General features: G+C 42.3%; 1 protein-coding gene across 1 annotated transcript in view; it reads right to left on the reverse strand.

The window, feature by feature from the left end:
* lig1 (ligase I, DNA, ATP-dependent) overlaps positions 1–24215 on the reverse strand; it is a 99046-nt gene that overhangs the window by 71820 nt on the left and 3011 nt on the right. Inside the window, exons 3-7 of the mRNA XM_034104894.2 lie at positions 22896–23076; positions 14540–14732; positions 4080–4199; positions 998–1579; positions 741–849 (exon numbers count right to left, since the gene is read on the reverse strand). Coding sequence (XP_033960785.1) covers positions 741–849; positions 998–1579; positions 4080–4199; positions 14540–14732; positions 22896–23076 — 1185 coding nt within the window. The remainder of the gene's footprint in view (positions 1–740; positions 850–997; positions 1580–4079; positions 4200–14539; positions 14733–22895; positions 23077–24215) is intronic.

Consider the following 24215-nt stretch of genomic DNA (forward strand, 5'->3'; position numbering starts at 1 on the left):
TCGACCTGCATGTGCCATCCGACCTCTGCAGCTCATCCAGAATGCAGCGGCTCGTCTGGTCTTCAACCTTCCTACATTCTCCCACACCACGCCGCTCCTCCGCTCCCTCCACTGGCTTCCGGTAACTGCTAGAATTCACTTCAAGACACTGGTACTTGCATACCATGCTGCGAATGGATCTGGCCCTTCCTACATCCAGGACATGGTTAAACCGTACACCCCAGCACGTGCACTCCGCTCTGCATCAACCAAACGGCTCGCTGCACCCTCGCTGCGAGGGGGACCCAAGTTCCCATCAGCAGAAACACGTGGGTTTGCTATCCTGGCTCCTAAATGGTGGAATGAGCTCCCATTGACATCAGGACAGCAGATAGCTTACACACCTTCCGGCGCAGACTGAAAACTCATCTCTCTCGACTCCACCTCGAGCGATAGAACTATTAACAAAGCACTTATATACTAATAAAGGACTGGCTTACCTAAAGCCAGTTGAGTAGCACTTGAAATGTTTTAGCTCTATGAAACCTGATGTACTTTATGATTCTGTTGTATCTTCTTGGTCGAACGCACTTTGGATAAAAGCGTCAGCTAAATGCAATGTAATGAATACCAAGTCATGTGTTACTTGGTATTCATTACCTTGGGGTTGTATTGTTTATTCATCTCTTTCTTTGTGAACCACTTTATATTACCTTTTGTGTATGAAAAGCGCCATATAAATAAAGTTTGATTTGATTCACCCTTTGACGTCTTTGCTCTCCTCCGCTGAAACCTTCCTCTCTGGACTCGTCTGTTTCTCTCCTTCGCTCTTCTTCGATTTCTCCGTCTTTACTGCGGCTTTTCTTGGAGCTATAGAACAAAAAGAAATACAAAAAAGGGAAGGTGAGGGTGGAGCAGGGGTCGGAGGAGGGAAATATGTAGCTCTCTCTCTCCTGATGGAAGCGCATTCACGGACACCTTTTTGTGCAAGCAAGGAGCTATGCAAATGTCTCCTCACCAAAGAAACTGCTGATGGGGGATTTTTTGGGCGGCTCCTTATCTTTCTGCTCTTTTGTTTCTTTCTGCTTTCTCGGTGTTTGACTTTCCGGGCTCTTTTCTGCCTCTTGCGTGTCCTTTTCAACCACCTTCTCCTTCTTCTTCTTCTTGGCAACTTTCTCATCATCCTTCTTCTCCTTTGCTTCAGTTTTCATTTCCGCCGCCTCAGCTTTCTCTTCTTTCTCCTCCTCCACGGCCTTTTCTACTTCCTCTTTCTTCTCCTCCACGGCCTTTTCTACTTCCTCTTTCTTCTCCTCCACGGCCTTTTCTACTTCATCTTTCTTCTTCTCCACGGCCTTTTCTACTTCCTCTTTCTTCTCCTCCACGGCCTTTTCTACTTCATCTTTCTTCTTCTCCTCGGCCTTTTCTACTTCATCTTTCTTCTTCTCCACGGCCTTTTCAACTTCCTCTTTCTCCTCCTCCACAGCCTTTTCTACTCCCTCTTTCTTCTCCTCCACCTCCTCATCTGGGCTCGTAGCCTCGGTCACCGCCTTTTCAACTCGTACTTCTTTTGCTTCCTCCTCCATGGGTTCATCGGTGTTCCCTGGGTGAGACAGAAAGGCAGAGGAGTCATTGAAGAGAGCAATGCCAGCAGGGGTGACCCAGTTTATTTATTTTGTATTTGTGCGACCATGCTTTGAAGATGGTTTTCAACAAAGCTAGCCTTCTTCAGTAAATGCCGCAGGTTATGTTTTTTAAGATTTGCTTTCCACCTGAGAGTCTGTAAGCCAGAGACTATTGACAGAGCACAGAGCCGGGGTCATGATACCAGCAGGGTGAGGAGGAGAGACATCAAACTTTATTTCTCTCGTGAATCTAACTTTTAGTAAAGACAATTTGGGAAAAACAGAGGGTCCATTTCCCCCTCTGCTGTGCATCTGAAACACACATGCTGCTAACAAAAAACCACATTAAAAAAGGGGAAACCACCTCAAAACACTTTGTTATTATGTCCCAGATAAGACCGCATGTCGACTAACAAATTGGACGAGGACAAGTATGTTTGATAGATGGATGGATAATATGTCCAATGTTGCTTATAACTGATGTTAGGGATGTAACGATACCAAAAACTCACGGTACGATAATATCGCGATTAAAAAGTCCACGGTACGATATTTATTGCGATATTGAAAAATAAAGAAGAAAATGTGATTTTGTTTTACTTGAATTTTTTTTCTTGATTAAATAATAAATCTGATTTGTACAGAGTTTTAGTAGGATGGTAGTATTTTAAAGCGTCAACAATATAATAATCAGACCCTGCAATAGAATAAATCAAGTTTCACTTTAGTTTTTCGAGAGATCTCTCTCTCTCTCTCTCTCACTCTCTCTCTCTCTCACTCTCACTCTCTCTCTCTCTCACACACTCTCTCTCTCTCTCACACTCTCTCTCTCTCACTCTCTCTCTCTCACTCTCTCTCACACTCTCTCTCTCACACTCTCTCTCTCTCACTCTCTCTCTCACTCACTCAGCATCATCAAGGTTATCTTTGAGGAATATGAGCATGTCCACATTTCAGGTAGAAGCTGGGATGTTTGGGCGTTTACAAAACCCCCTGCTGTGGAGAAAACCCTCTCGCTTGGTGCTGGTGTTGCGGGGACAGAGAGATATGCTTCAAACTATGCATGTCTCTCCACCACTTCAAAAACAATACCGTTGTTGCCAAGAAGCTGAGGCTTATTGACAGAGATATCAATATACTGTTGGTACTTGTCAATGTCTCTAGGTGTGTACATTAGCCCTGCAAATACGATCTCCTTTTGTGTTATCTGTTGTTTTATGTTCATGTTGTAACCTACTTGCTGCCATGCTGGACAGGTCTCCCTTGAAAAAGAGATCCATGATCTCAATGGGACCGTCTGGTTGAATAAACGTTTAAAAAAAAAATATATATATATATATAGTATATATATTTTGTCAGTCTCACGATGGTATTGAGACATTTATTTACCGCGATATACGATATATCGTTACATCCCTAACTGATGTTGAAACGCCACTGAGTTGTTAAGGACACACATCTGAAGCAAATGGCAGAGAGTGAATATGAAAATGTATTTTTGTGAGTTTTATAGTTTGCTTAGAAATTCAACGTTGTTCCTTTACAACTCCATCTTTAAAACAACAAAAGGTGAAGTTTTTGGCACTTTAAGTTGCATCTTGTCGAGAAATTCTACTATAACCATTCCACAGCAAACATTATAATTGAACAGATGAGAACTGACTGTCTTTCACCGTTTAACCTTCTTTGGTCTCCGTTTATCCGTCACCACACGTCTTAGGCTGACACACAGGCTTGTTACGTTAGGGCTGCAAATCACTTGATGGATGACATCATTAAACATGATTATTTTTCCATATATTGAATCAGGAGAATCCAGAGCCAAAACTGATGTCTTAATATCGCTTTTTTTGTCCGACCAAAAGGTCAAATTCTTGCTCATTAAGAATCCAACAACCTTGCAAATCCTCACATTGTCGACGCTGGAACCAACGACTGTTTGCCGAGACAGATTCTGTTGAGTAACCAAGCGATTAGTTGACTGATATCAGCTCTGTTCAAGCAACTACTGATGGACCATCGGGACATTTGGGATGTTACAGACGTACTTTCTTTAAGAGCGTCCCTGCGAATACTTTGTGTCTGCAGGTGATTTTAGCACGTGCTTTGAAATAAAGTGCTGACAGACGGTGTGGTCTTTCTCAACGATACGACACTAGATGAGTTCATATCCCTAAATATGTCCTTATGCTTTGTACACACAGCACATTTCTGAGTATGAATGGCTCAAGGAAAAGGTCAGTGTAGCAGCAACAGAGGAACAATGTTGACGGGACATTATGTCTATTTTCAATTTGAAAGTATCGTTTAGAAAGATACTAAATCTGTAGATACATTCCCTAAATCATATCACAAAACGTGTTTTTCTTTCCCCACATGTTGAAGATGTTTGTGCAATCTTTAAAAGTATCATTATGTGTCCCAGGACTCTCCTGCCCTGTGCTTTGTTAGCAGACTCCTATGAGAGGTGAAGTGTACCTGGACTCTCCACACGGGGTCGCTTGTGTTTCTGACGCGGCTCCTCCTTGGCCTCCGACTCGTCTTTCGGGCTCTCACTGCCGCTCTCATCCAGCTTCCTCTTGGGGAACATCTTCCTCGCTGAACACACCAGGACAGGCATTACATTAAAACAAAGGAGAGGGGAAGACAAAGAAAATCAAACAGAAAGACGATCTTAGAACAGCAAAGTCTCTTGAAATGTTTAAAGTAAGGGATACTGTGCAGCGCGGCGGTCATTATGGGGGAAAGAACACCCGCTTCGCGTCGGGCTTCCCCAGAATGACCAAGTCGCTGCCAGTGCCGAACCGTCAGGGCCTTCAAGGTATTCAGAGAATACCCTGGAACACTCGGATAAAACAAACCAAAATTCGATTTAATTATATAAATAAAATGTAAATAAGATGTATATAAAATTAATAAATGAGAATTGTATCTGTGTTGTTGATCTGTAATATGACAGTGTTACGTTGATTTGTTTGTCCTTCTCGGACCATGCACTACGCATGTCAGTGGTTTTGTGTTAGAAAAGAAAGCAACCAATCAGATCTTGGTGTGTGTGTGTCTACAGAAGGTCCAGTTGTGATAGACACGGTTCGCCACTGGTCGCTGCACATTATCCCGCTTATCACACGGCCACATTCTCAACAAAGTAACGACATGACCCCCAATATTAATTGAAATGCTTTTATGGATTTAGAAAATGATTTTATTGATTTAAAAAATAGTTGTATTGATTTAAATTGACATGCATCCGCTAAGAAAAGTAGTCCGTTGTTACCGTTTGAACTAACGTAGCAACGGCAGGAACTGCTTCGATAGTGTTTTTGAGGAGCTTTTTGATTACAGATTTGAAAACATCGCTGCTTGCTTTAAAAGTAGCACAATTCATTATGTCAAACCTTGGAAAGTATCTAGATATCCCTGCCCTAATGCCAAAGTAACTGGCAACTGAATATGTGTCGCCGTTTGATGTCTATCAATCAATCAATGTTTATTTATAGCCCAATATCACAAATGTTACATTTGTCTCAGTGGTCTTCACAGTTTGTTCAGAATATCAGTATGACAATACGACACCCTCTGTCCTTAGACCCTCACATCGTACAAGGAAAAACTTCCGGAGAAAACCCACAGTTTAAAGGGGAAAATGGAGAAATCTATCTAAAAAGTCTGTGTCTGGACCGCTGCGTAAAAAGGAGGGTTTCTTCCCCGTTACTTCTCCGCTGTTTCCTTGTCCCAGTTTGCTTTTCGGCCAAACTGTATACAGTTAAATCGACCGGACTTCTTTCTGCAGATGTGAGCGTCCTTAACGGTCAATAAGTCCTTGACAGCGGTCTGTTTGTTCAGGATTAACAACGTGTCACGTGTTCTGAATTGACCAATCAGAATCGAGTATCCAACTAAGCCATGTAATAAAGCAAATTAAAAACCTATCTTTTTAATATAGCTTTTAATTTGGGTTAACTTTCAATTCTCACTAGTATCATTGTCCATTTTACTGCATTTTATTTCTTTTTTGCTTTTATTTTACATTTGTTAATTGTTTTATTTGAACATATTATCACTAGATGTTTTATCTTGTTCTGTATTCATTTGAATATTATTTGAATATTGTTGTTGTGTTTTCTTAAAGGCACTTTGGGTTGCTTTGTGCATGAAAGCTGCTATCCAAATCAAGTTTATTATTATTATTATAATACACCATCTACTCTGTTCCTGCAGATGTAGGGCACCATAAAAACAAAACAAGAGAAGTACAGATACTTTGCTAATGAAAACACTAATTTGCTCCTGAAAGATATTATGCAGCAAAGCAGCTTAGGGTTCCTGTGTCATTTCCTGCAATGTTATGCAGCAGCGTTGCTCGAGGGTCATTTTAGTTTCGGTGCCACATATACGCCTTCCTTTCAGTCCTTGTTAGTCTTAGTGCTTTTTTTTTGCATATCTTTCTTACAGTGCAGACGCTTTTCTGCTTGCTCCTGCCTCTGCTTACTTTTTATGCTGATTTTCCTATTCTTATTCTCGGACAACTTCGAGCAGCGGCTCCTGGACATTAACTTATCACTGGGACAGTTCGTCTTCGTAAATAGACGGAGGGTTTCAGCTAGGGCTGTGGCGATACACTAATCTCACGATACGATACGATACACGATATTCAGCCAACGATACGATATATATCACGATATTCAGCCAACGATACGATTCGATACGATTCGATATAATTCGATACACTTATATCATTTTCTGAAAGATTTTAAAGGGACAGTGGGATTTTGGTGACATCTTGTGAGTGTTCCATTGACTTGGATTGAATTAATTCAACTGAAAACTGAAAGCATCCATTATACAATATATGGCTCTGACAGAGAGTCTCCAGCTTGCAAATGCTGGACAAAATGAATCAAAAGATGTGGTGAGAAAATTTGTTTCATTTATTGAAACAGTGCAAACTCTAGCTGTAAAGTGCAGCATCACAATGGACAATGGAGAATGGTGCAGCAGGTGGCGGAACACGGGGGATTTGAATGGGACTTGTTAGAAATTAAAATCAATGTTTTGATGGCATAAAGTACCATAAACATACCGTCAGTTTAAATGCTGTTTTATACTGAAAAACCAGAAGTTGTTGTGTACAACCAGTTGTTGAGCTTTTATTCTGAAAATCCTTCATCTCCGGTTAGCATTTAGCATGTGGCTAATATACAATTTCCTATAGAGGTGAATTTAGTAGCGATATGACACGTAGTGTTGCACACCGAAACCTACTGATTTCAACACTACAACTATAGACGTCGAGATATTATTATTGCTGAATATTAAATGAAGGTACAGTTTATTTGAATACGTTTGTTTACAGACGTGGGTAGCATGAGACAACATTCGGAACTACCGGAAATGATACCAGCCGTGAGGTATTTTTGGAGTATTGATTACAGCGTTTAAAATGTATTAAATGAAAAGTCATGAAAGAGATAAGGAGGAGAAAATGCGTGTTTATTTATATATTGAATGTGCAATGTCTGAATCCTCTGTAATGCGCAACAACGAACATTGGAGACGTGGAGGGCCGATCCCCAGCAGCGCCATCCGGCCCACAGGGAGGATTCAGCAGAGGATATTTAACAGCTGGAAAGGTGGAGCTCGCTCTCTTCCCTTCGCTCACGAGAGCCAGAACACAGCTGTTTTTATGACTGAACCATCTTCTACTTGTAACATTACCGCGCTTTTTATTAATTAAAGTATACATTTGAACATTCTCAGAGACTCAATTAGTCTCCTTTTTAAAGCTTCTCTCCTGGACGCGAGGATAACGAACACAGTTATCAGACTTAATGTATCGATACCCGCGGCTGAAATATCGATACTTTCTCGGAAAATTAAATATCGATATATATCGCAAGATCGATTAAATTGCACAGCCCTAGTTTCAGCCATATTTCAACAGTTTTACGACGACCTCAGTCTTACAGTAGCGTGGCCTAGCAACAGCTAAAGCCTAGTAGGCTACTGCATGCTATTTAGCTTTAGCTAGTTGGTAGCAAAATGTCTCCGTTCTCTACAGATGACCTCCACAAACTTATACAGAAGATGGCTGTATTGGAAATGAAAATGCAACGGTTGGAAGTTAACGTGGAAGTGAATGGACTATGTCGTGGGAATGACACCACTTTACCAGTGTTGCAAAATAATGGAGAAGGGTATGCTAACTCACAGCTAGTTAGCAGCTACAAGTATTCCAAGGAACAGGAGGGCTGTGTACCGGGTAATAAATCTACAAGTGGTGGTCCTCCCTGGAACTCTCTGGGTGCAAATCCGAAGAGTAAATCATTTCCATGGGATTTGGGAGGACGAATAACAGGCAGAGCCCAGCGCTCTGAAATCTATGATGCGACCGGCTGGCCTGCATTGTTATCACCCAGGAAGAGTGCCTCTTCAACCCCTAAACAGCCGTGGACAGCTGCTAAAGGGAGAACTACAAAAAATCCTCCTAAACCACCAAGTGTGCCAATCCAGAACAGATACGCTCCGCTGACCGAGAGCCGGAGATCTCTTTCTGGTGACCTGGATAACCCGTCCTCTTCACACAGCAGGGTAAGGACCAATAGCTACTCCAAAGGTAAAAGGCTAGAGGGAAACTCTGATTGTGGGTGACTCTGCTGTAAGAGATGGAAAAGGTCTGTGTAGTAAGAACAACACCAAAGTAGTCTGTTTTCCCAAGGATGCGGTCTCTGACTTGGCTGAGAAGATCCTGCATATTGGGGCTGAACATCCGACTGTGAAGAATGTGGTACTGCACATTGGAACAGATGATGTTGTGACACACGAGTCAGAAGTGCTGAAAAAAGACTTTAAATGTCTGTTGGAAACTGCCAGCTCTCTAAATGCAGAGGTGTTCATCAGTGGCCCTCTACCGCCAGTCAGAAGAGGAGTGGAGAGATTCAGCAGATGGTTTGCACTGAACACCTGGCTTTCAACTGTCTGTACTGACCATTCTGTCCATTTTATTGACAATTTTAACTTTTTCTGGGACCGCAGACATCTTTTCAAGGCAAATGGAGTTTGTCTGAACAAGTCAGGAGTGAAATTGTTTATCTCCAACATATTCAACTGCCTGCGTCATCAATCTGTTCCCTCTGCCAAGGACAAGCGGCAAGAGGAATCAAAACAGGAGAAAGACACAACACATCGCGCAGAAAACCCTGAAGAAGTATCACTGCACCCGCCTGAGGAATGTTCTGATTATGGGACACCTATGACACAAATGGAGGAGTCTCCACTGCCCGTCACCCTCCCTGTCAACGCCTTTGAGGATACTCTTCATTCATCCCCCAGCTCTCTCTACTCTCCGCTCACCCTCGCCCTCCCCCCTGGAGTTCGATGACCGCATGAAGGCGACACGCAGGGTTGGCAGCATGTCCTTTACCCCCGCCCCTCAACGACGCCCACCAAAATCACCGAAGCAGAGATGCGCACCATCTCCCCCGGCTTCATCACCATGCCTACCACAATCATCCAAACCAAAACAATACAAGGAAGATGGAAGCAGATTTCCAAACCCCCCTTTCTACAGTGTAGCTCTCACCCTGCCCTCCTATGATGAGAGGAGCAGGGTGGTGGGTCCTCCCTCCCCTTCAAAGCCTGATAGGGATGTGTGTGTACAAAACGCTGCAAACTGATATCTGCTGGGTCCAGGCTCAAGGGCGTATGGCACTCTCAACTCTTTCCAGGACATGCCGGGGCCCTGCCTGCCTGTAGCTTTGCCGATATCTGTGTTGATAGGTAATAGATTGAGAGCGGTGAATCATCTTGGATACAGGAAGCGCTCAAACGTTTGTGTGAGTTTATCTAATTTAGCAGTGATTCCATGTCAGCCACAGCTTGTTACAAAAAACCTGACTGATAGCGTGTTTAACAAACTTAAACTAGCTTTATTAAATGTCAGGTCTCTGGCAGGAAATAAAATGTTAATCAATGATTTTATCACTGAGCACAATCTCGATTTTATGTTTTTAACAGAAACTTGGATTGAACAAAATAACAGTGCAGCTGTTCTTATCGAATCAACCCCTCCCAACTTTAGTTTTATGAGTCAGGAAAGAATGCAAAAGAAAGGGGGTGGAGTTGCTATTCTGTTCAATGATTCCCTTCAATGCAGGAAGACATCGTATGGAAACTTTGATTCTTTTGAATATGTGGCCCTTCAGCCGAAATGCTCCTCTCAAGCTCTGTTCCTAAATATCTACAGACCACCCAAATACTGTGCAAGCTTTTTTGATGATTTTACCGAACTGCTGTCTATAGTGTGTATTGACTTTGACCGTCTAGTCATTGTTGGTGATTTTAACATCCGTGTTGACAACCCCCAGGACAGAGGGGCTAAAGAACTGTTTTGTGTTCTTGATAGCTATGGACTGACTCAGCATGTGACGGAGCCCACGCACAATAAGGGGCACACTCTGGACTTAACTATCTCAAAGGGTCTGAATATCTCTGAGGTTGTGGTGACTGATGTTGCGCTCTCTGACCATTCCTGTGTTTTCTTTGAGAGCTCTATTTCTGTTCACAAAAATGTTCAAAAAGAGGTAACCACAAAGCGATATTTAACTGAAAATACTAGGGAAATGTTTACTCAGAATTTTCTTCCACACTTGCCCCTGCTAACATCTCAGTAAATGAGCTAGTAGATCATTTTTAATTCAAAAATTAAAAATGTTATAGATGCCATTGCTCCAATTAAGGTAAAGGAAGTGTCTGGCATGAACATATCTCCATGGAGAAAGGCCATGACCGTTAAAACAGAAAAAAGAGAATGTCGAAAAGCTGAACGCAGGTGGCGAAAAACAAATCTCCAGGTTCACTTTGAAATCTATAAAGAGAGACTTGGCCTTTATAATTTGGAATTGAAAAACACACGACAATCGTTCTTCTCTGTTTGCTACCGTCGACAGACTAACTAACCCCCCAGTGTCAGTAGCCTCTGAATTTCTATCCACCAGGGCGTTCAATGATTTTGCCTCCTTCTTCACTGACACAATTCAGAAAATCAGACAAGCAGTCAGTGCCTCTGCATCAGGAACAGCAAATGTGTTGTCTCTGTGTCCACTTAACATCAATTCAGACATCATGACACAATTCCATCAGATTAATGATAAAAACCTAGAGGACATTATACAACTTCTGAAGTCCTCCTCCTGCTGCCTTGATATTATTCCAACAGGATTTTTCAAAGATGTTTTGCCCTGCATGGCCTCAGAACTACTTCATATAGTAAACAAATCTCTTCACTCAGGTATTTTTCGACAGGCCCTGAAAACTGCAGTCATTAAACCGCTCTTAAAAAAGAATAATCTAGATGCTTCAGTAATGAACAATTACAGGCCCATATCAAACCTGCCATTTCTAGGTAATATCATTGAAAAAGTAGTTTTTCAACAGTTGAGTAATTTCTTGCATTTAAATAGTTGTTTCGATGTGTTCCAGTCAGGCTTTCGTCCAAACCACAGCACTGAGACTGCTCTTGTAAAGGTCTTTAATGACATCCACTTAAACACAGACAGTGGCAGAACTTCAGTGTTAGTATTATTAGATCTCAGTGCTGCGTTTGACACTGTTGACCACAACATATTACTAGACCGACTGGAAAACTGGGTGGGACTTTCGGAAACAGTTCTAAATTGGTTTGAATCCTTAAAGGACAGAAACAACTTTGTTTCTATAGGTAAATACACATCTGAGTTGACAAATATGACATGTGGGGTTCCTCAAGGCTCCATCTTGGGGCCTCTTCTCTTTAACGTCTACATGCTACCACTGGCTCAGATAATGAAGACACAAATTTACGTAACAATTTCACAGGAGACTATGCTCCAATTCAAACACTGAGTAAGTGCATTGAACAAATCAATGACTGGATGTGTCAGAACTGTCTCCAATTAAACAAAGATAAAACTGAGGTAATGGTTTTTGGAGCCAAGGCAGAACGTATAAAAGTTAGCGCTGAGCTTCAGTCTGCAATGTTCAAAACAACAGATAAAGCCAGAAATCTAGGTGTAGTCATGGACTCTGACCTGAGTTTCAACAGTCACATTAAAACAGTTACTAAATCAGCCTACTACCACCTAAAGAACATATCTAGGATTAAAAGACTAATGTCACAGCAGGATTTGGAAAAACTTGTCCATGCCTTTATCTTCAGTAGACTCGACTACTGCAATGGTCTCTTCACAGGTCTCACTAAAAAATCTATTAGAAAGCTGCAGCTGATTCAGAACGCCGCTGCTCGAGTCCTCACTGACACTAAGAAAGTGGATCACATCACTCCTGTTCTGAAGTCTTTACACTGGCTTCCTGTGTGTCAAAGAATAGATTTCAAAATACTGCTGCTGGTTTATAAAACACTGAATGGTTTAGGCCCAAAATACATTTATGACCTACTGCTAAATTATGAACCATCCAGATCTCTCAGGTCTTCAGGGACTGGTCAGCTTTCTGTCCCCAGAGTCAGAACTAAACATGGAGAAGCAGCGTTCAGTTATTATGCTCCAAATATCTGGAACAAACTCCCAGAAACCTGCAGGTCCGCTGCAACTCTTACTACTTTTAAATCCAGGCTGAAGACTTTTCTTTTTGTCGCTGCTTTTAATTCAACTGTTCATATCTTAGACTGCACTGTAACTTTTACCCATGTATTTTTTCTTTTAATGTTTATTTGATTAGCTTTTCTTTTTAATGACTGATTTTAAATGCCATTTTCTTAATGTCTTTCATTTTTTGTAAAGCACTTTGAATGGCCTTGTGTTGAATAGTGCTATATAAATAAACTTGCCTTGCCTTGCCTTGCCTTGCCTTGCCTTGCCTTGCCTTGCCTTGCCTTGCCTTGCCTTGCCTTGCCTTGCCTTGCCTTGCTGCTGATGTTTTACTTCTAGATATCATAATGAAAGCATTAACCCAGGACATTAAGAATGCAATTCCTGGTCAAATTAAGGAGTTGCATTAATGTGGTGTTTTCCCCAGTGGAGATGGTGGCTCTAGCGCCGCGGAGAGTAAACACTGCAGTCATCAAAACACAAAGAGAATGGCAAGATGAAAAGAGTGAGCCGCTCTCATGCTGCAAAAGGAGGATGAAGGAAACACAGTGAGAAAAGGAGGAGCTTCCCAAACGGAAACAAAGCTACAATTCTAGAAATCTGTGTCACTTATATTCTACATTTGAATGCCTAGATTCCTGATGTGACATTAAAAAGGTACAGTGAGTACAAAGCATAACTTAAAATGACTATTTTATGTTTAAAGGGGAATATTCTGCTCATTTTCAGATTCATATGTTGTGTCTCTACTGTCTCCACGCTTTGATGTCTCATACTGCCTGTGCTGCAAGTCTCTTTTCACCCTCTGTCTGTTGGTGGGAGAGAAACTTTGAGATGTAAGCCTTTGCACACAAACCTTTATAACAAACCACATGAAAGGGAAAACTCAGAAAAAGCATATTAAGGCTCCACTCATTCATAATTCACAGATAATGAGCATGCACTGCAGGAAGCGTGTGAGATGTTCAAGCTGCATAATGATAATTACTTTATACGGTATGTTCGTGCTTTTTTCCCCTTCATGAAATCACCAGACTGCAAAGCAGAAAGGAAGCGACTACAGATCAACAATCAGCTACAATCACTGAGAGTTGCTCTGCTGCTTCCATTAGAGCCCAGTCAGCAGGATGAAACATCACAAGACAACGCAGCAATAACAATAATAATACCATCACGATGCAAACACATGCAGAAAACTAATGGTCTGGGCTTTCTAGTGTGTATTCGTGGTTCAGCAGAGGAGATAAATGGCACATAGTGCAACACAATCTACATGTTGTCAGTGTAGAGGTGGAGACCCTGCCAAAAGGATCGGGAGATAAATGAAACAAGGGGGGGGGGGGGGACTTAGTAGTTTCTCATGCGTTCAGTTTGTGATAAATGTCTTGTTTTGCCTCGTTTTGATATAATGAGTTTTGGGAGCCATTAGGCCCCTGCCAATAAGTAATCAAGTAAAAATAGCTCGCAGCTGGAAAACGATCAATCCTCAGCTGGTGTCAAAGTTCGAAATTGCTGCAATTTTTAAGGAAAAAGTTGAGAACTGCAGATTTAGAGTAAGCCTGGAACTCTTGGACTTAATCTTTAATAAAATATGGAGCCCTTTCATAGACACTCTGGATCTTATGCCCAACAGATCAGATGGCCGAGTCCTTTGGGTTCATATTATTCTTATTCCTGCTGCCATTAGATCTCTTGCATCATTGGGTATGTTTAAACATGCATCTCACTTTCAACTGGTCTGTACTTTATTAATGAAACTGATATTGATGAAACTGATTTGCTCGACTGTCTCAAATTGTAATGATTGTAGGCATTGCTTGAATTTTACTTAACTGTATGTGGTTTGTCTTGTGTGTCATGTTTTGCATGTTGTCTTTTTGTTTATGTATGTCTGTAAGTTGTTGCTGTTGTCGGGACCCCCTTGAAAACGAGATGGTGCATCTCAAGGGGTTTATCCCAATCAATACAAATGTCTATATATTGTAAGAATATCTTTGCTCACAGCTTTCCCTTATTATTATTTAGAATTATTTTTACTTTTTTTTGTGTGCATAATTGTGTTTCTTACCTGGGGTCAAGGCGGGGAAGGGGTGGGGGGTGGGATGTATACAATAGAAAACCGAAAGTGAACATTATGTTTCTGTCCCTCTCTTATTCTGTAATTGTATATTTTGTACTTTTAAAGCTCAATAAAATATATATAAAAGGAAATAAGAGATCAGATAATAATAATAGATTACATTTGTATTGCGCCTTTCAAGGGACCCAAGGCCGCTTTACATGGTGAACAAACAAACAAACAAACAAACAAACAAACAAACAAAAGGGGCAAATAATGAAGTAAATACTGACCAGTTTTGCGTTTAACGAGCCCAGAAGGGGAGATGGAGTTCGGGGTGCTGGGGGTCCCAGGTGAAGTAGAAGTAGCCGGGGTCACAGGGGTCATAGGGGTCACAGGGGTCGTGGGGGTGGCTGGTGTCTTAGAGGTGGCCGGGGCAGGTGGAGGAGACATGGGGGTGGGAACGGCCTTGAAGACATCGTCCTTCTGAAAAAGAAAAGCCGCGTTGGACTGGTGAACATTGTGATTATTCCATAACTCATTGCATTCCATTTAGCTGTAAAGTACTGCTTTATTTTATTGCTATTTAACTAAATTTTATTACAGAGTCCTGAAAGATTCTTTGTTTTATATTTTATGTCTGCACCATGACATCAAGTCAAATTCCTGGTATGTGTGAACCTACCTGGCAATAAACCTGTTTCTGATTCTGAGAAGAGGCCCTGAGGCTAAACTTCGCTCATTGTTGTGACGCGTATAAATAATAAAGTCTGTACTGAACTCGACGTTTTAAGGATATTTAATATTGTAAATCAAAACAATAAACAAACAGAATCATACGGTCAACAAAACATATCAGAGCTAAGCTCACCCTCATGCGACCAAACCTCCGCAGACACCCGGTGCCCTAAAAACCATTAACCGCACCATGTGACCATCCCCGGAAACAACCCATTACAAGTGTGTGTGTGGTGTTGACAAATAATGAAGATAATATAACTACAAACACAGGCTCCTACAGGGGGGGGGGGTCACGTGACTTGAATTTTGACTTTAGCCGTCCCTTATGGCGCATTTCCACTGCAGCGGGTCGCCCCGTTTAAGCGTCCTTAACCGTCCTCAAGCGGCCAGGCCAGTTTTTGGCGGCCAGGCCAGTTTTTGGTGGCCTTTCCATATAGCGTAGCGCAGGCCCTGCGGGCCAGATGCGGCCCAGAGCCAACTCCCGAGTGGCCCAGCCTCCCGTGGCCAAATTCCTACACTAGTACAGACCATGAACGCAACACTCCGCGTTGCCTAGAAACAACCAAACAACAACTACGGCGCGCTTTTGTTGAAAGTACGCCGAGTGGTCCTATGATAGCAACTCTAAAATATGTCTCTCTCAACTTTGAAGCGTAAACTTGACGATGAAAACCGCCAGTTTAACCCTGCCTGGACCGACAAATACTTGTTTATTCAGCCGTCAAATCCAAACGCCAAGCCGATGTGTTTAATTTGCAATCAGTGCGTTGCAGTACTTAAAGATTACAATGTCCGGAGGCACCACAATGACAAACACCCGACTTTCCGAACAAACTTCCCCGAAGGATCTCAGGAGAGGGCGGTAAAAGTGCAGAGTTTGATTTCATGTTACAACCGGAGCTCTACCACCATGGTGCGAACATTCACAGCCCAAGAAAGAGCTACAGCGGCGTCTCTCCGTGTTGCATGGATCTTGGCAAAAAATAAAAGGCCATTCACAGACTCTGAAACCATGAAAGAGTGTATGCTGGCCGTCGTGGATGAAGTGATACATGACGACAAAATTAAAACGTGTGTGACATCTGCTATTAAAAATGTTCCTTTGTCAGACACGTCAAACATCCGTAGGGTTGAAACTCTTGCTACAGATGTGTTTGAAACGCTGTTGGAAGAACTGAAGAAAGCCGATGTAATGTCCATTGCAGTAGATGAGTCCACAGACAAAAGTGATACCGCACAATTGTGCATATATGTCCGTTTTTTCAACGGAAAATGCTTCCGAGAGGAATTGCTTGGCTTACTGTCGTTAGAAGGACACACAACTGGCGAGATAGTCTTTGAGAGAATTTCAGCCTTTTTCAAAGACAATGGTCTAGATATGGAGCGTGTGTGCATGCTTGTGACAGATGGGGCTCCATCCATGGCAGGGAAAATAAGTGGTTTAGCAGCACGTTGGTCCGCTGTAGCACCCCGGCTAACATCCTTACACTGCATTGTGCATCAGACGGTGTTGTGCGCAAAACTCGGTGGGGAGCTCAAAACTACAATGAACAATGTGATGGCTACTATTAATTTTATACGCTGCACATCAAGCCTCCAACACCGCTTATTCCGCAAGCTGCTGTCAGAGATGTCAGCTGAGCACCACGACCTGCTTTTGCACAATGATGTCAGGTGGCTGTCCAAAGGCAAAGCGCTGGAGCGTTTCTGTGATCTCAGAGAAGAGATTATAACTTTTCTCCGCAGCAGCAAACAAAAGAAGGCAGAAGCAAACTTGCAACGCATACTGGACGACAGCTACATGGCAGATGTCTGCTTTCTGAGCGACATATTCAAACATCTGAATGACCTAAACGTGGGACTGCAAGGCAGAGACAAAACGGTCATTGATCTTGTGGAGCAGATGCCCGCATTCCAAGTCAAGCTGGACCTTTTCGCGACCGACTTGAGCACGGGTCGGATGCTGCATTTTCCGACGCTCCACAAACACATCACATCCCCGGCACAAATCACGGATGTGATGACACAGTTCATTGCGAGGTTGAAAGAGAACTTTGCCGGTCGATTGGATGGACTTGCTCTGCCCACAGAGGTGATGGGCTTTGTCAGAGACCCCTTCACTGTTGCAATAGAGGGGGGCGTATCCAGCAGAGCAAAGGAAGTGGTCCCCTCCATCGACGAGGGGACATTTATACTGGAGCTTATTGACATGCAGTCATCCGTAACCATGGCACAAGAGCAGCACAGCAACGGGCCAGCGAAGTTTTGGAGTGATGTCAACAAACAGAAGTTCCCTAACCTTAAGATAGTAGCGATCTGTGTGCTCAGTATATATGGATCAACATACAAATGTGAATCAAGCTTTTCACACATGAACTCAATAAAAAGTAGCACTCGCTGCTCCCTGACTGACAGCACTCTTCACCAATGTCTCAGGATTGCATTGACATCCTATGAGCCAAAAATCACTGCTCTTGTTCAAAACAAAAAATGTCACTTCTCCCATTGAGAAAGTCAGCGAGTAGACGTGTTCATTCATATGTTAGTTACCCTTATCCCTTGTTATGGGTTTGTGCACTGAAGGGTTTGACAGTTCTTTTTGTATTCATTTAAATGCACTTTGTAATGTGTCTGGGTCAAATGTGACCAACATGTATTATTTTTTGTTAATACTTGAAAAGTGAAAAAATAGTATTGCTACAGTACTACCTCTTCGTGTTACATTGGAGCTCTTTAACGGTTTGTTAATGCACTTTTTGATGTGCATGTGTCATATGTATCCTATTTTGTATGTATGAAGACATTTATTAAGACTGCTATTATTGTATTCGGTTAAATGCACGTTGTGATGTGTGTGGTTCAAAAAAATAACCTGAATATTTTACTTCTAAAGCGAACAAAATGTAATGCTTCAACTGTGCACTTTTGGTTTTGTATGCACTTTGAGAATCCTCAGATTCTGTAAAATTAATGCTAATTTGTTGTGTTTTCATGCACTTTTTGACGTGCCTTTGTTAGATGAAGGATGAATAAAAATTGCATGTTTTTCATCGCAGTAATATGTGTTGGTTTAAAATGTGTCATTACCCGCTTTTTACAGGCCGCTGAATGTCTGGCCCAGCTGAATTGAGTAATTGAATACCCCTGGGCTAGCGGGTACCTTTTCCCTCTCCGGCCCCATAAAATCGTGGTTCTATCAGGCCAGGGCTGAACTAGTGGCGTCAACACTCTCGACTGCTGATTGGTCAGAGAGAATCGTCACAAGATCGCGTGCGAGATCATCCCGAGCGTCGCATATATATCTAGAAGCAAGCTTGCAGCATTTTTACACACAGCATTTTTGTAATGCTCGTGGTCGACCGAGGAGGTGACGACGTTCCTACATCTCATTGGGGATAATAAAATCCAGCGGGAGCTCGACGGGAGCCCCGCCTACACTGCGTTGCTATAGTAACTACCCCAGGTCCTAAACTGTAATGGAAATGTGCCACGGCCTCGGGCGGCCAGCGAGGCAGCCCGAGGCCTGAGCGAGGACGCTTAAACGGGGCTACCCCGCTGCAGTGGAAATGTGCCATTAGATAGGCATGCTATCTCTTTATGTATTTTTTTTGTACGTAATTGCGCCATCCCTTATGCCATCTCTTTACGTCTGTAGGGACACGCCTCCTGGCATGGTCCTTGGAAGATGCGGCGGTGTTTGTTTTTATCCGTCACAGTAACGCGCTTTGCTGGTGGCGAAAAGCATCCCACCAGACTCCTTTGCCCCTCCGACAGAGGGATGTCCTTTTTCCTTTTCGTCATTTCAAGCGATAAAAACTCTCGATCTTCTCTCAAATTATAATTATTTTTGGACGCCCTCGTCAAATGACGGCAAGGCGCCCCCTGGCGGAAACGCTGTCTTACAGGTAGTCAAATCAAAGTGTATCTATACAGCCCAATATCAGTAAACACGATGGTCTCAGTGGGCTTCACAGATTTACAAACATAGATGTCACACGTCAACGTTTCTTCTGTGCGGTGGTAACAGATAAATAAGGTAACAATACAATTAGAAAAACACAAGACAGACCGTGACATATAAAGAAAATAAATCCAGATCAAATACAACAAGATACGATACAAAGAATGGAAGAAATACCATAAAATGTAGGACTTGGAAGACTATTAATCTTAAACAAGCTCTAACTTTAGTCTTTTTTTTTTTTTTTAAAGGAAGGTCTTCAACTTGCTCCTAAAATGTTGGACACCGTCTGCCTCCGTAATGAAAACAGGAAGTTAGTTCCAGAGAAAGGGACTGAACGCTTTGACTCCTAATCTAGTTTTGCTGACGCCACTAACGACTAAAAGACTTGCACGTTTAGTCTTGACAAAAGCTTTAAAGGCAAACCTACGATTGTATATGAGAGGGTTTTTCCTTTCTTAACATCTTGCCTGTTTCCATTTACAGCTGACATTGAAATCTCAGAGAACACAGCTTTCAAACTGTCCAAACCAATATGATCTGGATCGCTGCAGACAGAAGAAAAAAAGGAGAACTCAATTGCTTATCGCTTTAAAAAGTCCAACAATGGCCTGTCAACGCGGATCAGCTTTACACCCCAATGCAGGAAAGCAGAACCCTCAACAGAGTCTATGAACCAAAGTATCTCCGCAAGTGTCGGGAAACAATACTGCAAACCCTGAACGACACAAAGCTCCATCAGTGAGGAAACAAGTGCGTTCAGTGAAGCGCGTCGCTGACAAAGAGCTGCCGGAAGAAACTAAAGTCAGAGGAGGAAGGGAGCGGAGTCCACATCTAAAAGTCAGTGTGGAGGCGTGCACAATAAAGGACTGCATTGTCCCAATTAATCATCGTTGGGGGGGGGGGGGGAAATAAGGTGTCTTCAACCAACTAAGCTGTTTCACCTGAACACCACAAAAACTAGTAAGAAAGAAAAATCCATCTTCACACACGTGGAAGACGACATCTGGAGTTTGATGAGTTGGAACAGATTCTCTTCTCTGAAATGAGCACCATGATCACTTTAAATATATATAGTTCCCTGATGATTCCCTTCACGCCGCCCCAACGGTCCAAACATCGCTGTCAATTCTCAAATATACGTTGTAACGTAATCACATATTGGTGAGCGTGAAAAAACTGTTATAACTTATTATCATATGGCTAAGTTGAATACTCCATTCTGATTGGTCAATTTGGATATTTCACAGGTTGTGAATACTCGATAACACACCGCTGCCAGGGCTGAACGATTAATCGATTTCTTTTCCTTCTTGTGTGTCAGTCATCCACACCAATCAGAAGTGCTGTGCTCCACATGTACCAGCCATTGTTAATCAATCAGAAGTGGCCCATGATAGCAGGTGATAGACAGATTGATCCAATCACCTGCCAAGTATCTTTGAAAGTGCCTGCTCTTTTCCAATGGCTTTCCAGTGGAGCTCTCCCAGATGCTTTGGTGAAACAAACCGTCTGAGTCAGGTTAGTAATGCTCCATCACATGTTTCTACTACAGGGTGAATCTTAAACTGAAGCTTGACTTTAAAGCAACCCAACGGAAGTTTCATGTAAGTTTAGTTCTTTCACTCGTAGCTCGGGGGTGCTAGAGACGGGAGTACGTTGATACGACCTTCCTAGCCGGAGATATGGCCGCATTTTACAATAAACTTCCGTTGGGTCGCTTAAAAATAAATATCGCAATTCGAATCGCAATATCTGTCTGAAAAATCGCAATTAGATTTTTTCCCAAAATCGTGCAGCCCTAACCGCTGCTTAGCAAAATAATGACCGTTGCTAAGGAGGATCAAGCGAAAGAGGTTAAAAGACAGAGTTTCGGACGGCAGACAGGAAGTAAACATCAACGAGAACACGGTATGGGCTCTGGTATAGTTTCTGGCACTTTCTTTAGTAAGTAAAGGTTGCGAAAGCTAGCAACTCTATGTGAAGTAATAGAAAATATAGCTTTAACCAGAAGTGACAAGACATGTTATGACAATATGGAAGTGCTCTCGAGCATAAACTGAATATGATAAAAAAAAAACATATCGCAATATCAGTAAACGCTAAAAAGGCACGAAATCTAGTCTGGTCCAAACCCCCCCAGAACAATCAGGACAATGTATTGTTTTTCTCCACAACCATCTGGTGACCCCCGGAAATTATTCTGTGACCCCCAACAGGGTTACTGACCCCCATGTTGAGAACCACTGCATTACTACCTTGACACAAAGCATAATCAATCATTGTAAGCACATGAAAGAGATGCTGGGTGGTCATGCAGACACCATGCATCCATCAGAATCTCTCCCCATCTAAAGAATAAATAATCACTGACGTATTAAAACCGAGTGAGCCGGGCGATGAAGAGAGGTGTGTGTCCACCTCCAGGTGTCTGAGCGACAGCCGGAGCCGACGATCAGCTCTTTTCATTAGGTGGCTTATTGACAAATGCCTCCAACAGGTGATTCACCGTACAATCACTGAGCCTTTGTGCCACCGTGTTTTAATGGCAGCACCGGGACAAAGACAGCCTGTGGTGATTCATGTTTTCCCAATTATAACATCAGACATCCCTTATATGAACATGGCTCTCTGACGAACACAATGGAATTCGGTTAAAGCCATTTTGTCTTTAAAAGGGTTGAATAATATTCGTACTGCCGCTGTAGTTGAGGTAACATCAAAGACTACACTTCACATGATGCCTGACTTTTAAGAGACACAGATAACGGCCATCTGTGTGGGGAAAGATTGAAAGAAACTCACATTCTTTAACAATATAATATAAGCCAGCCTTGAGTTAACTAATAACTTGAATTTGAACTCGTTGGAAATGTCTTTTTTTTTTTTTTTTAAAGGCAGTTAAAGAGGCTTATCGAAACAAAGTAAAAAAGCAGCGACAGGTCCAATCACACTGTCAATTTGCCCATGCACAAATTAGGGATGCCAGCGATTATTCGATTATTCGTTACAGTCTCCATAATCGAATATTATTTTTAAAAATGTGTTTATTATTTATGTATTATTTTTTTTTTTCTGGCTTAGTTTCAACCAAAATATATATAAATATATATATGCTAATAATAGTAATATATTAATAATTGTAAATGGCCATTGGTCACACCACCAGTTTGTTTTCAGGGCTGCCGAATAATCGATTTTGATCATGGTCAGTTTCTGGCAACCCTAGCACAAATGTCACAGTTAACTTGTTGCATTAGGATAAGACTTTATTTATCCCGAAGGAAATGGTTGTGCCAGAGTAACAAAAATACAATAAACACAGCAGCACAACAGTGAAACTGTACACGAACAGTGCAGCAAAAAGAGCAATTCAATATCTACAAGAAACATAGAAGGTCACATAATTAATGCAAATACTAACGGTATTTAGTAGTGCAAAAAAACGTAGTGGCAGATACGTAATTGCACGTTATCATAGCACATTATTAATATAAAAAATATAAATATTGCACATGTTATATAACGGCGAGTGTTTTGTAATGATATTTATATTAAGGGTGGGGTAGGTAATTTTGGAGGAACCAGCTCGAGATCGCTACAATTTGAAAATACACAACCGGAACAAATCTGCCACTTCCTCACAGAGCCCCTCCTCCAACACATACGAACGCGCACATGACCAATGAGGGCACGAGGTAAGTTTGTGCCCCGATAGAAGGCTGACAGGCAGGTAGGCCATCCAGTTACTTTAGCCGGCTCAGATGATTGGTCGAGCTTTTTACAGCGCCACGGCTTCCACAGATGACATTTTTTAATGTATTCATTGCTATCGGGATGTTAAGAGCATTCCATGGAATATAACAAAGTGTTTCTGAAGTGAACTCCCTACCCCACCTTTAAGGGATTAAAATCTATTCATATGTGGAAGTGTCGTGCCTTTTTACCTTTTCTGGTTTAGCCGGAGCTTCTTTGTCTCCGATGGTAGCAGCTGGCTCTTTAACAACCGGAGCTTCTTCATCGTCGTCGTCGCTGTCCAGGATCTGACGGCTGCGTTTCACAAGCTTCTTCACGCGTGAATCCGCTTCCTGGACGCCGTTCTGCACCTTCAGAGGACTTTTGGAAGGTCTGTGGAAGAGCAGAGACACAACTTAGACACTCGTTTAAACAAATAAATAAAATCAGCAAGTCTCATTCATTTGGAAACTGTCGTGGCTTCCTTCCTTGTTTTATCCATCAAGCCTTAAACAAACATGTTTACTCGTTTTCTTCCTTTATATTACTAACAGTTGAAGAGTTGCTTGGCCTCCGATGGTTTGGATGGTATTAAGAGATGTGTTTGCTCAGAATAAAATAACAAACTTTTACACATGCAACAAAGAAAAGAGGCCTTTACAATAGTCAAAACAAATAGGCAAAACTCAAATAAACAAACAACTAACGGCCCGTCTACACTACAGGCATCGAAAAATGCTTTCAGCGCTTCGCCCATTCGTTTGAATGGGGTGACGTAGAAGATTTTGAAACTTCGCCGAACTGCATTGTGGGGAGCATGGCATGGCTTTGCAAGCATCACGAGCATCTATCGGCATCAAAAGTTGAACAATGTTCAACTTTTGACGCCTCGACGGAGGCATCAGCCAATCAAATCCCGCGTATGCAAATCTGACAGTACAAGGGCTAGCCAATCAAACCGCGTGTATGCTGGGAGAGACAACGCAGGTCATTTCCTCATATTCAAAAAAATGGAGCGGTAGTGAATCACCCGGTGCTGTATGATCCGTCTCTGTTCATCTACCGGGATACAAACCGGAGGAGCGAGGCATGGAGGGAGGAGGCAGAGACAGTGGGTGGAACTGGTAGGTTTTCGCCTGTTTGGGGATTTTATATCCAGTTTACTTTGTTTTAACATTGCTATTGCTTTGTATGAGGGGCGGGAGATTCCTGATTGGTTGTTGGTCGCGATAAATCGCCAAGCCTCAGACACGCCCAGCTTCAAGATTTTTTGATGCCGTTAGGCATTCTTTCTTTCGTGATAAGGCTTAAGAACTTGAAGGGTAATTGAACGGTTAAAAACTGTTCCTCGACGGCGTCTTTCTAGCCGGTTGCCCATCACTGTCACCGTGGGAATTGTAGTCTTTTATAGTGTGTTGACTACAGACGTCACAATTAAGTGGCCTTTCTTATAAAATCTAAATACTGGCTCTAACAGAAATGTTAAAAAGCGCGGGCAAAAAGATGCTGTATTAAGAATGTTAGATCAACAG

The sequence above is a fragment of the Pseudochaenichthys georgianus genome, chromosome 17 (genome assembly GCF_902827115.2).
Source record: "Pseudochaenichthys georgianus chromosome 17, fPseGeo1.2, whole genome shotgun sequence".
Classification (NCBI taxonomy): Eukaryota; Metazoa; Chordata; class Actinopteri; order Perciformes; family Channichthyidae; genus Pseudochaenichthys; species Pseudochaenichthys georgianus.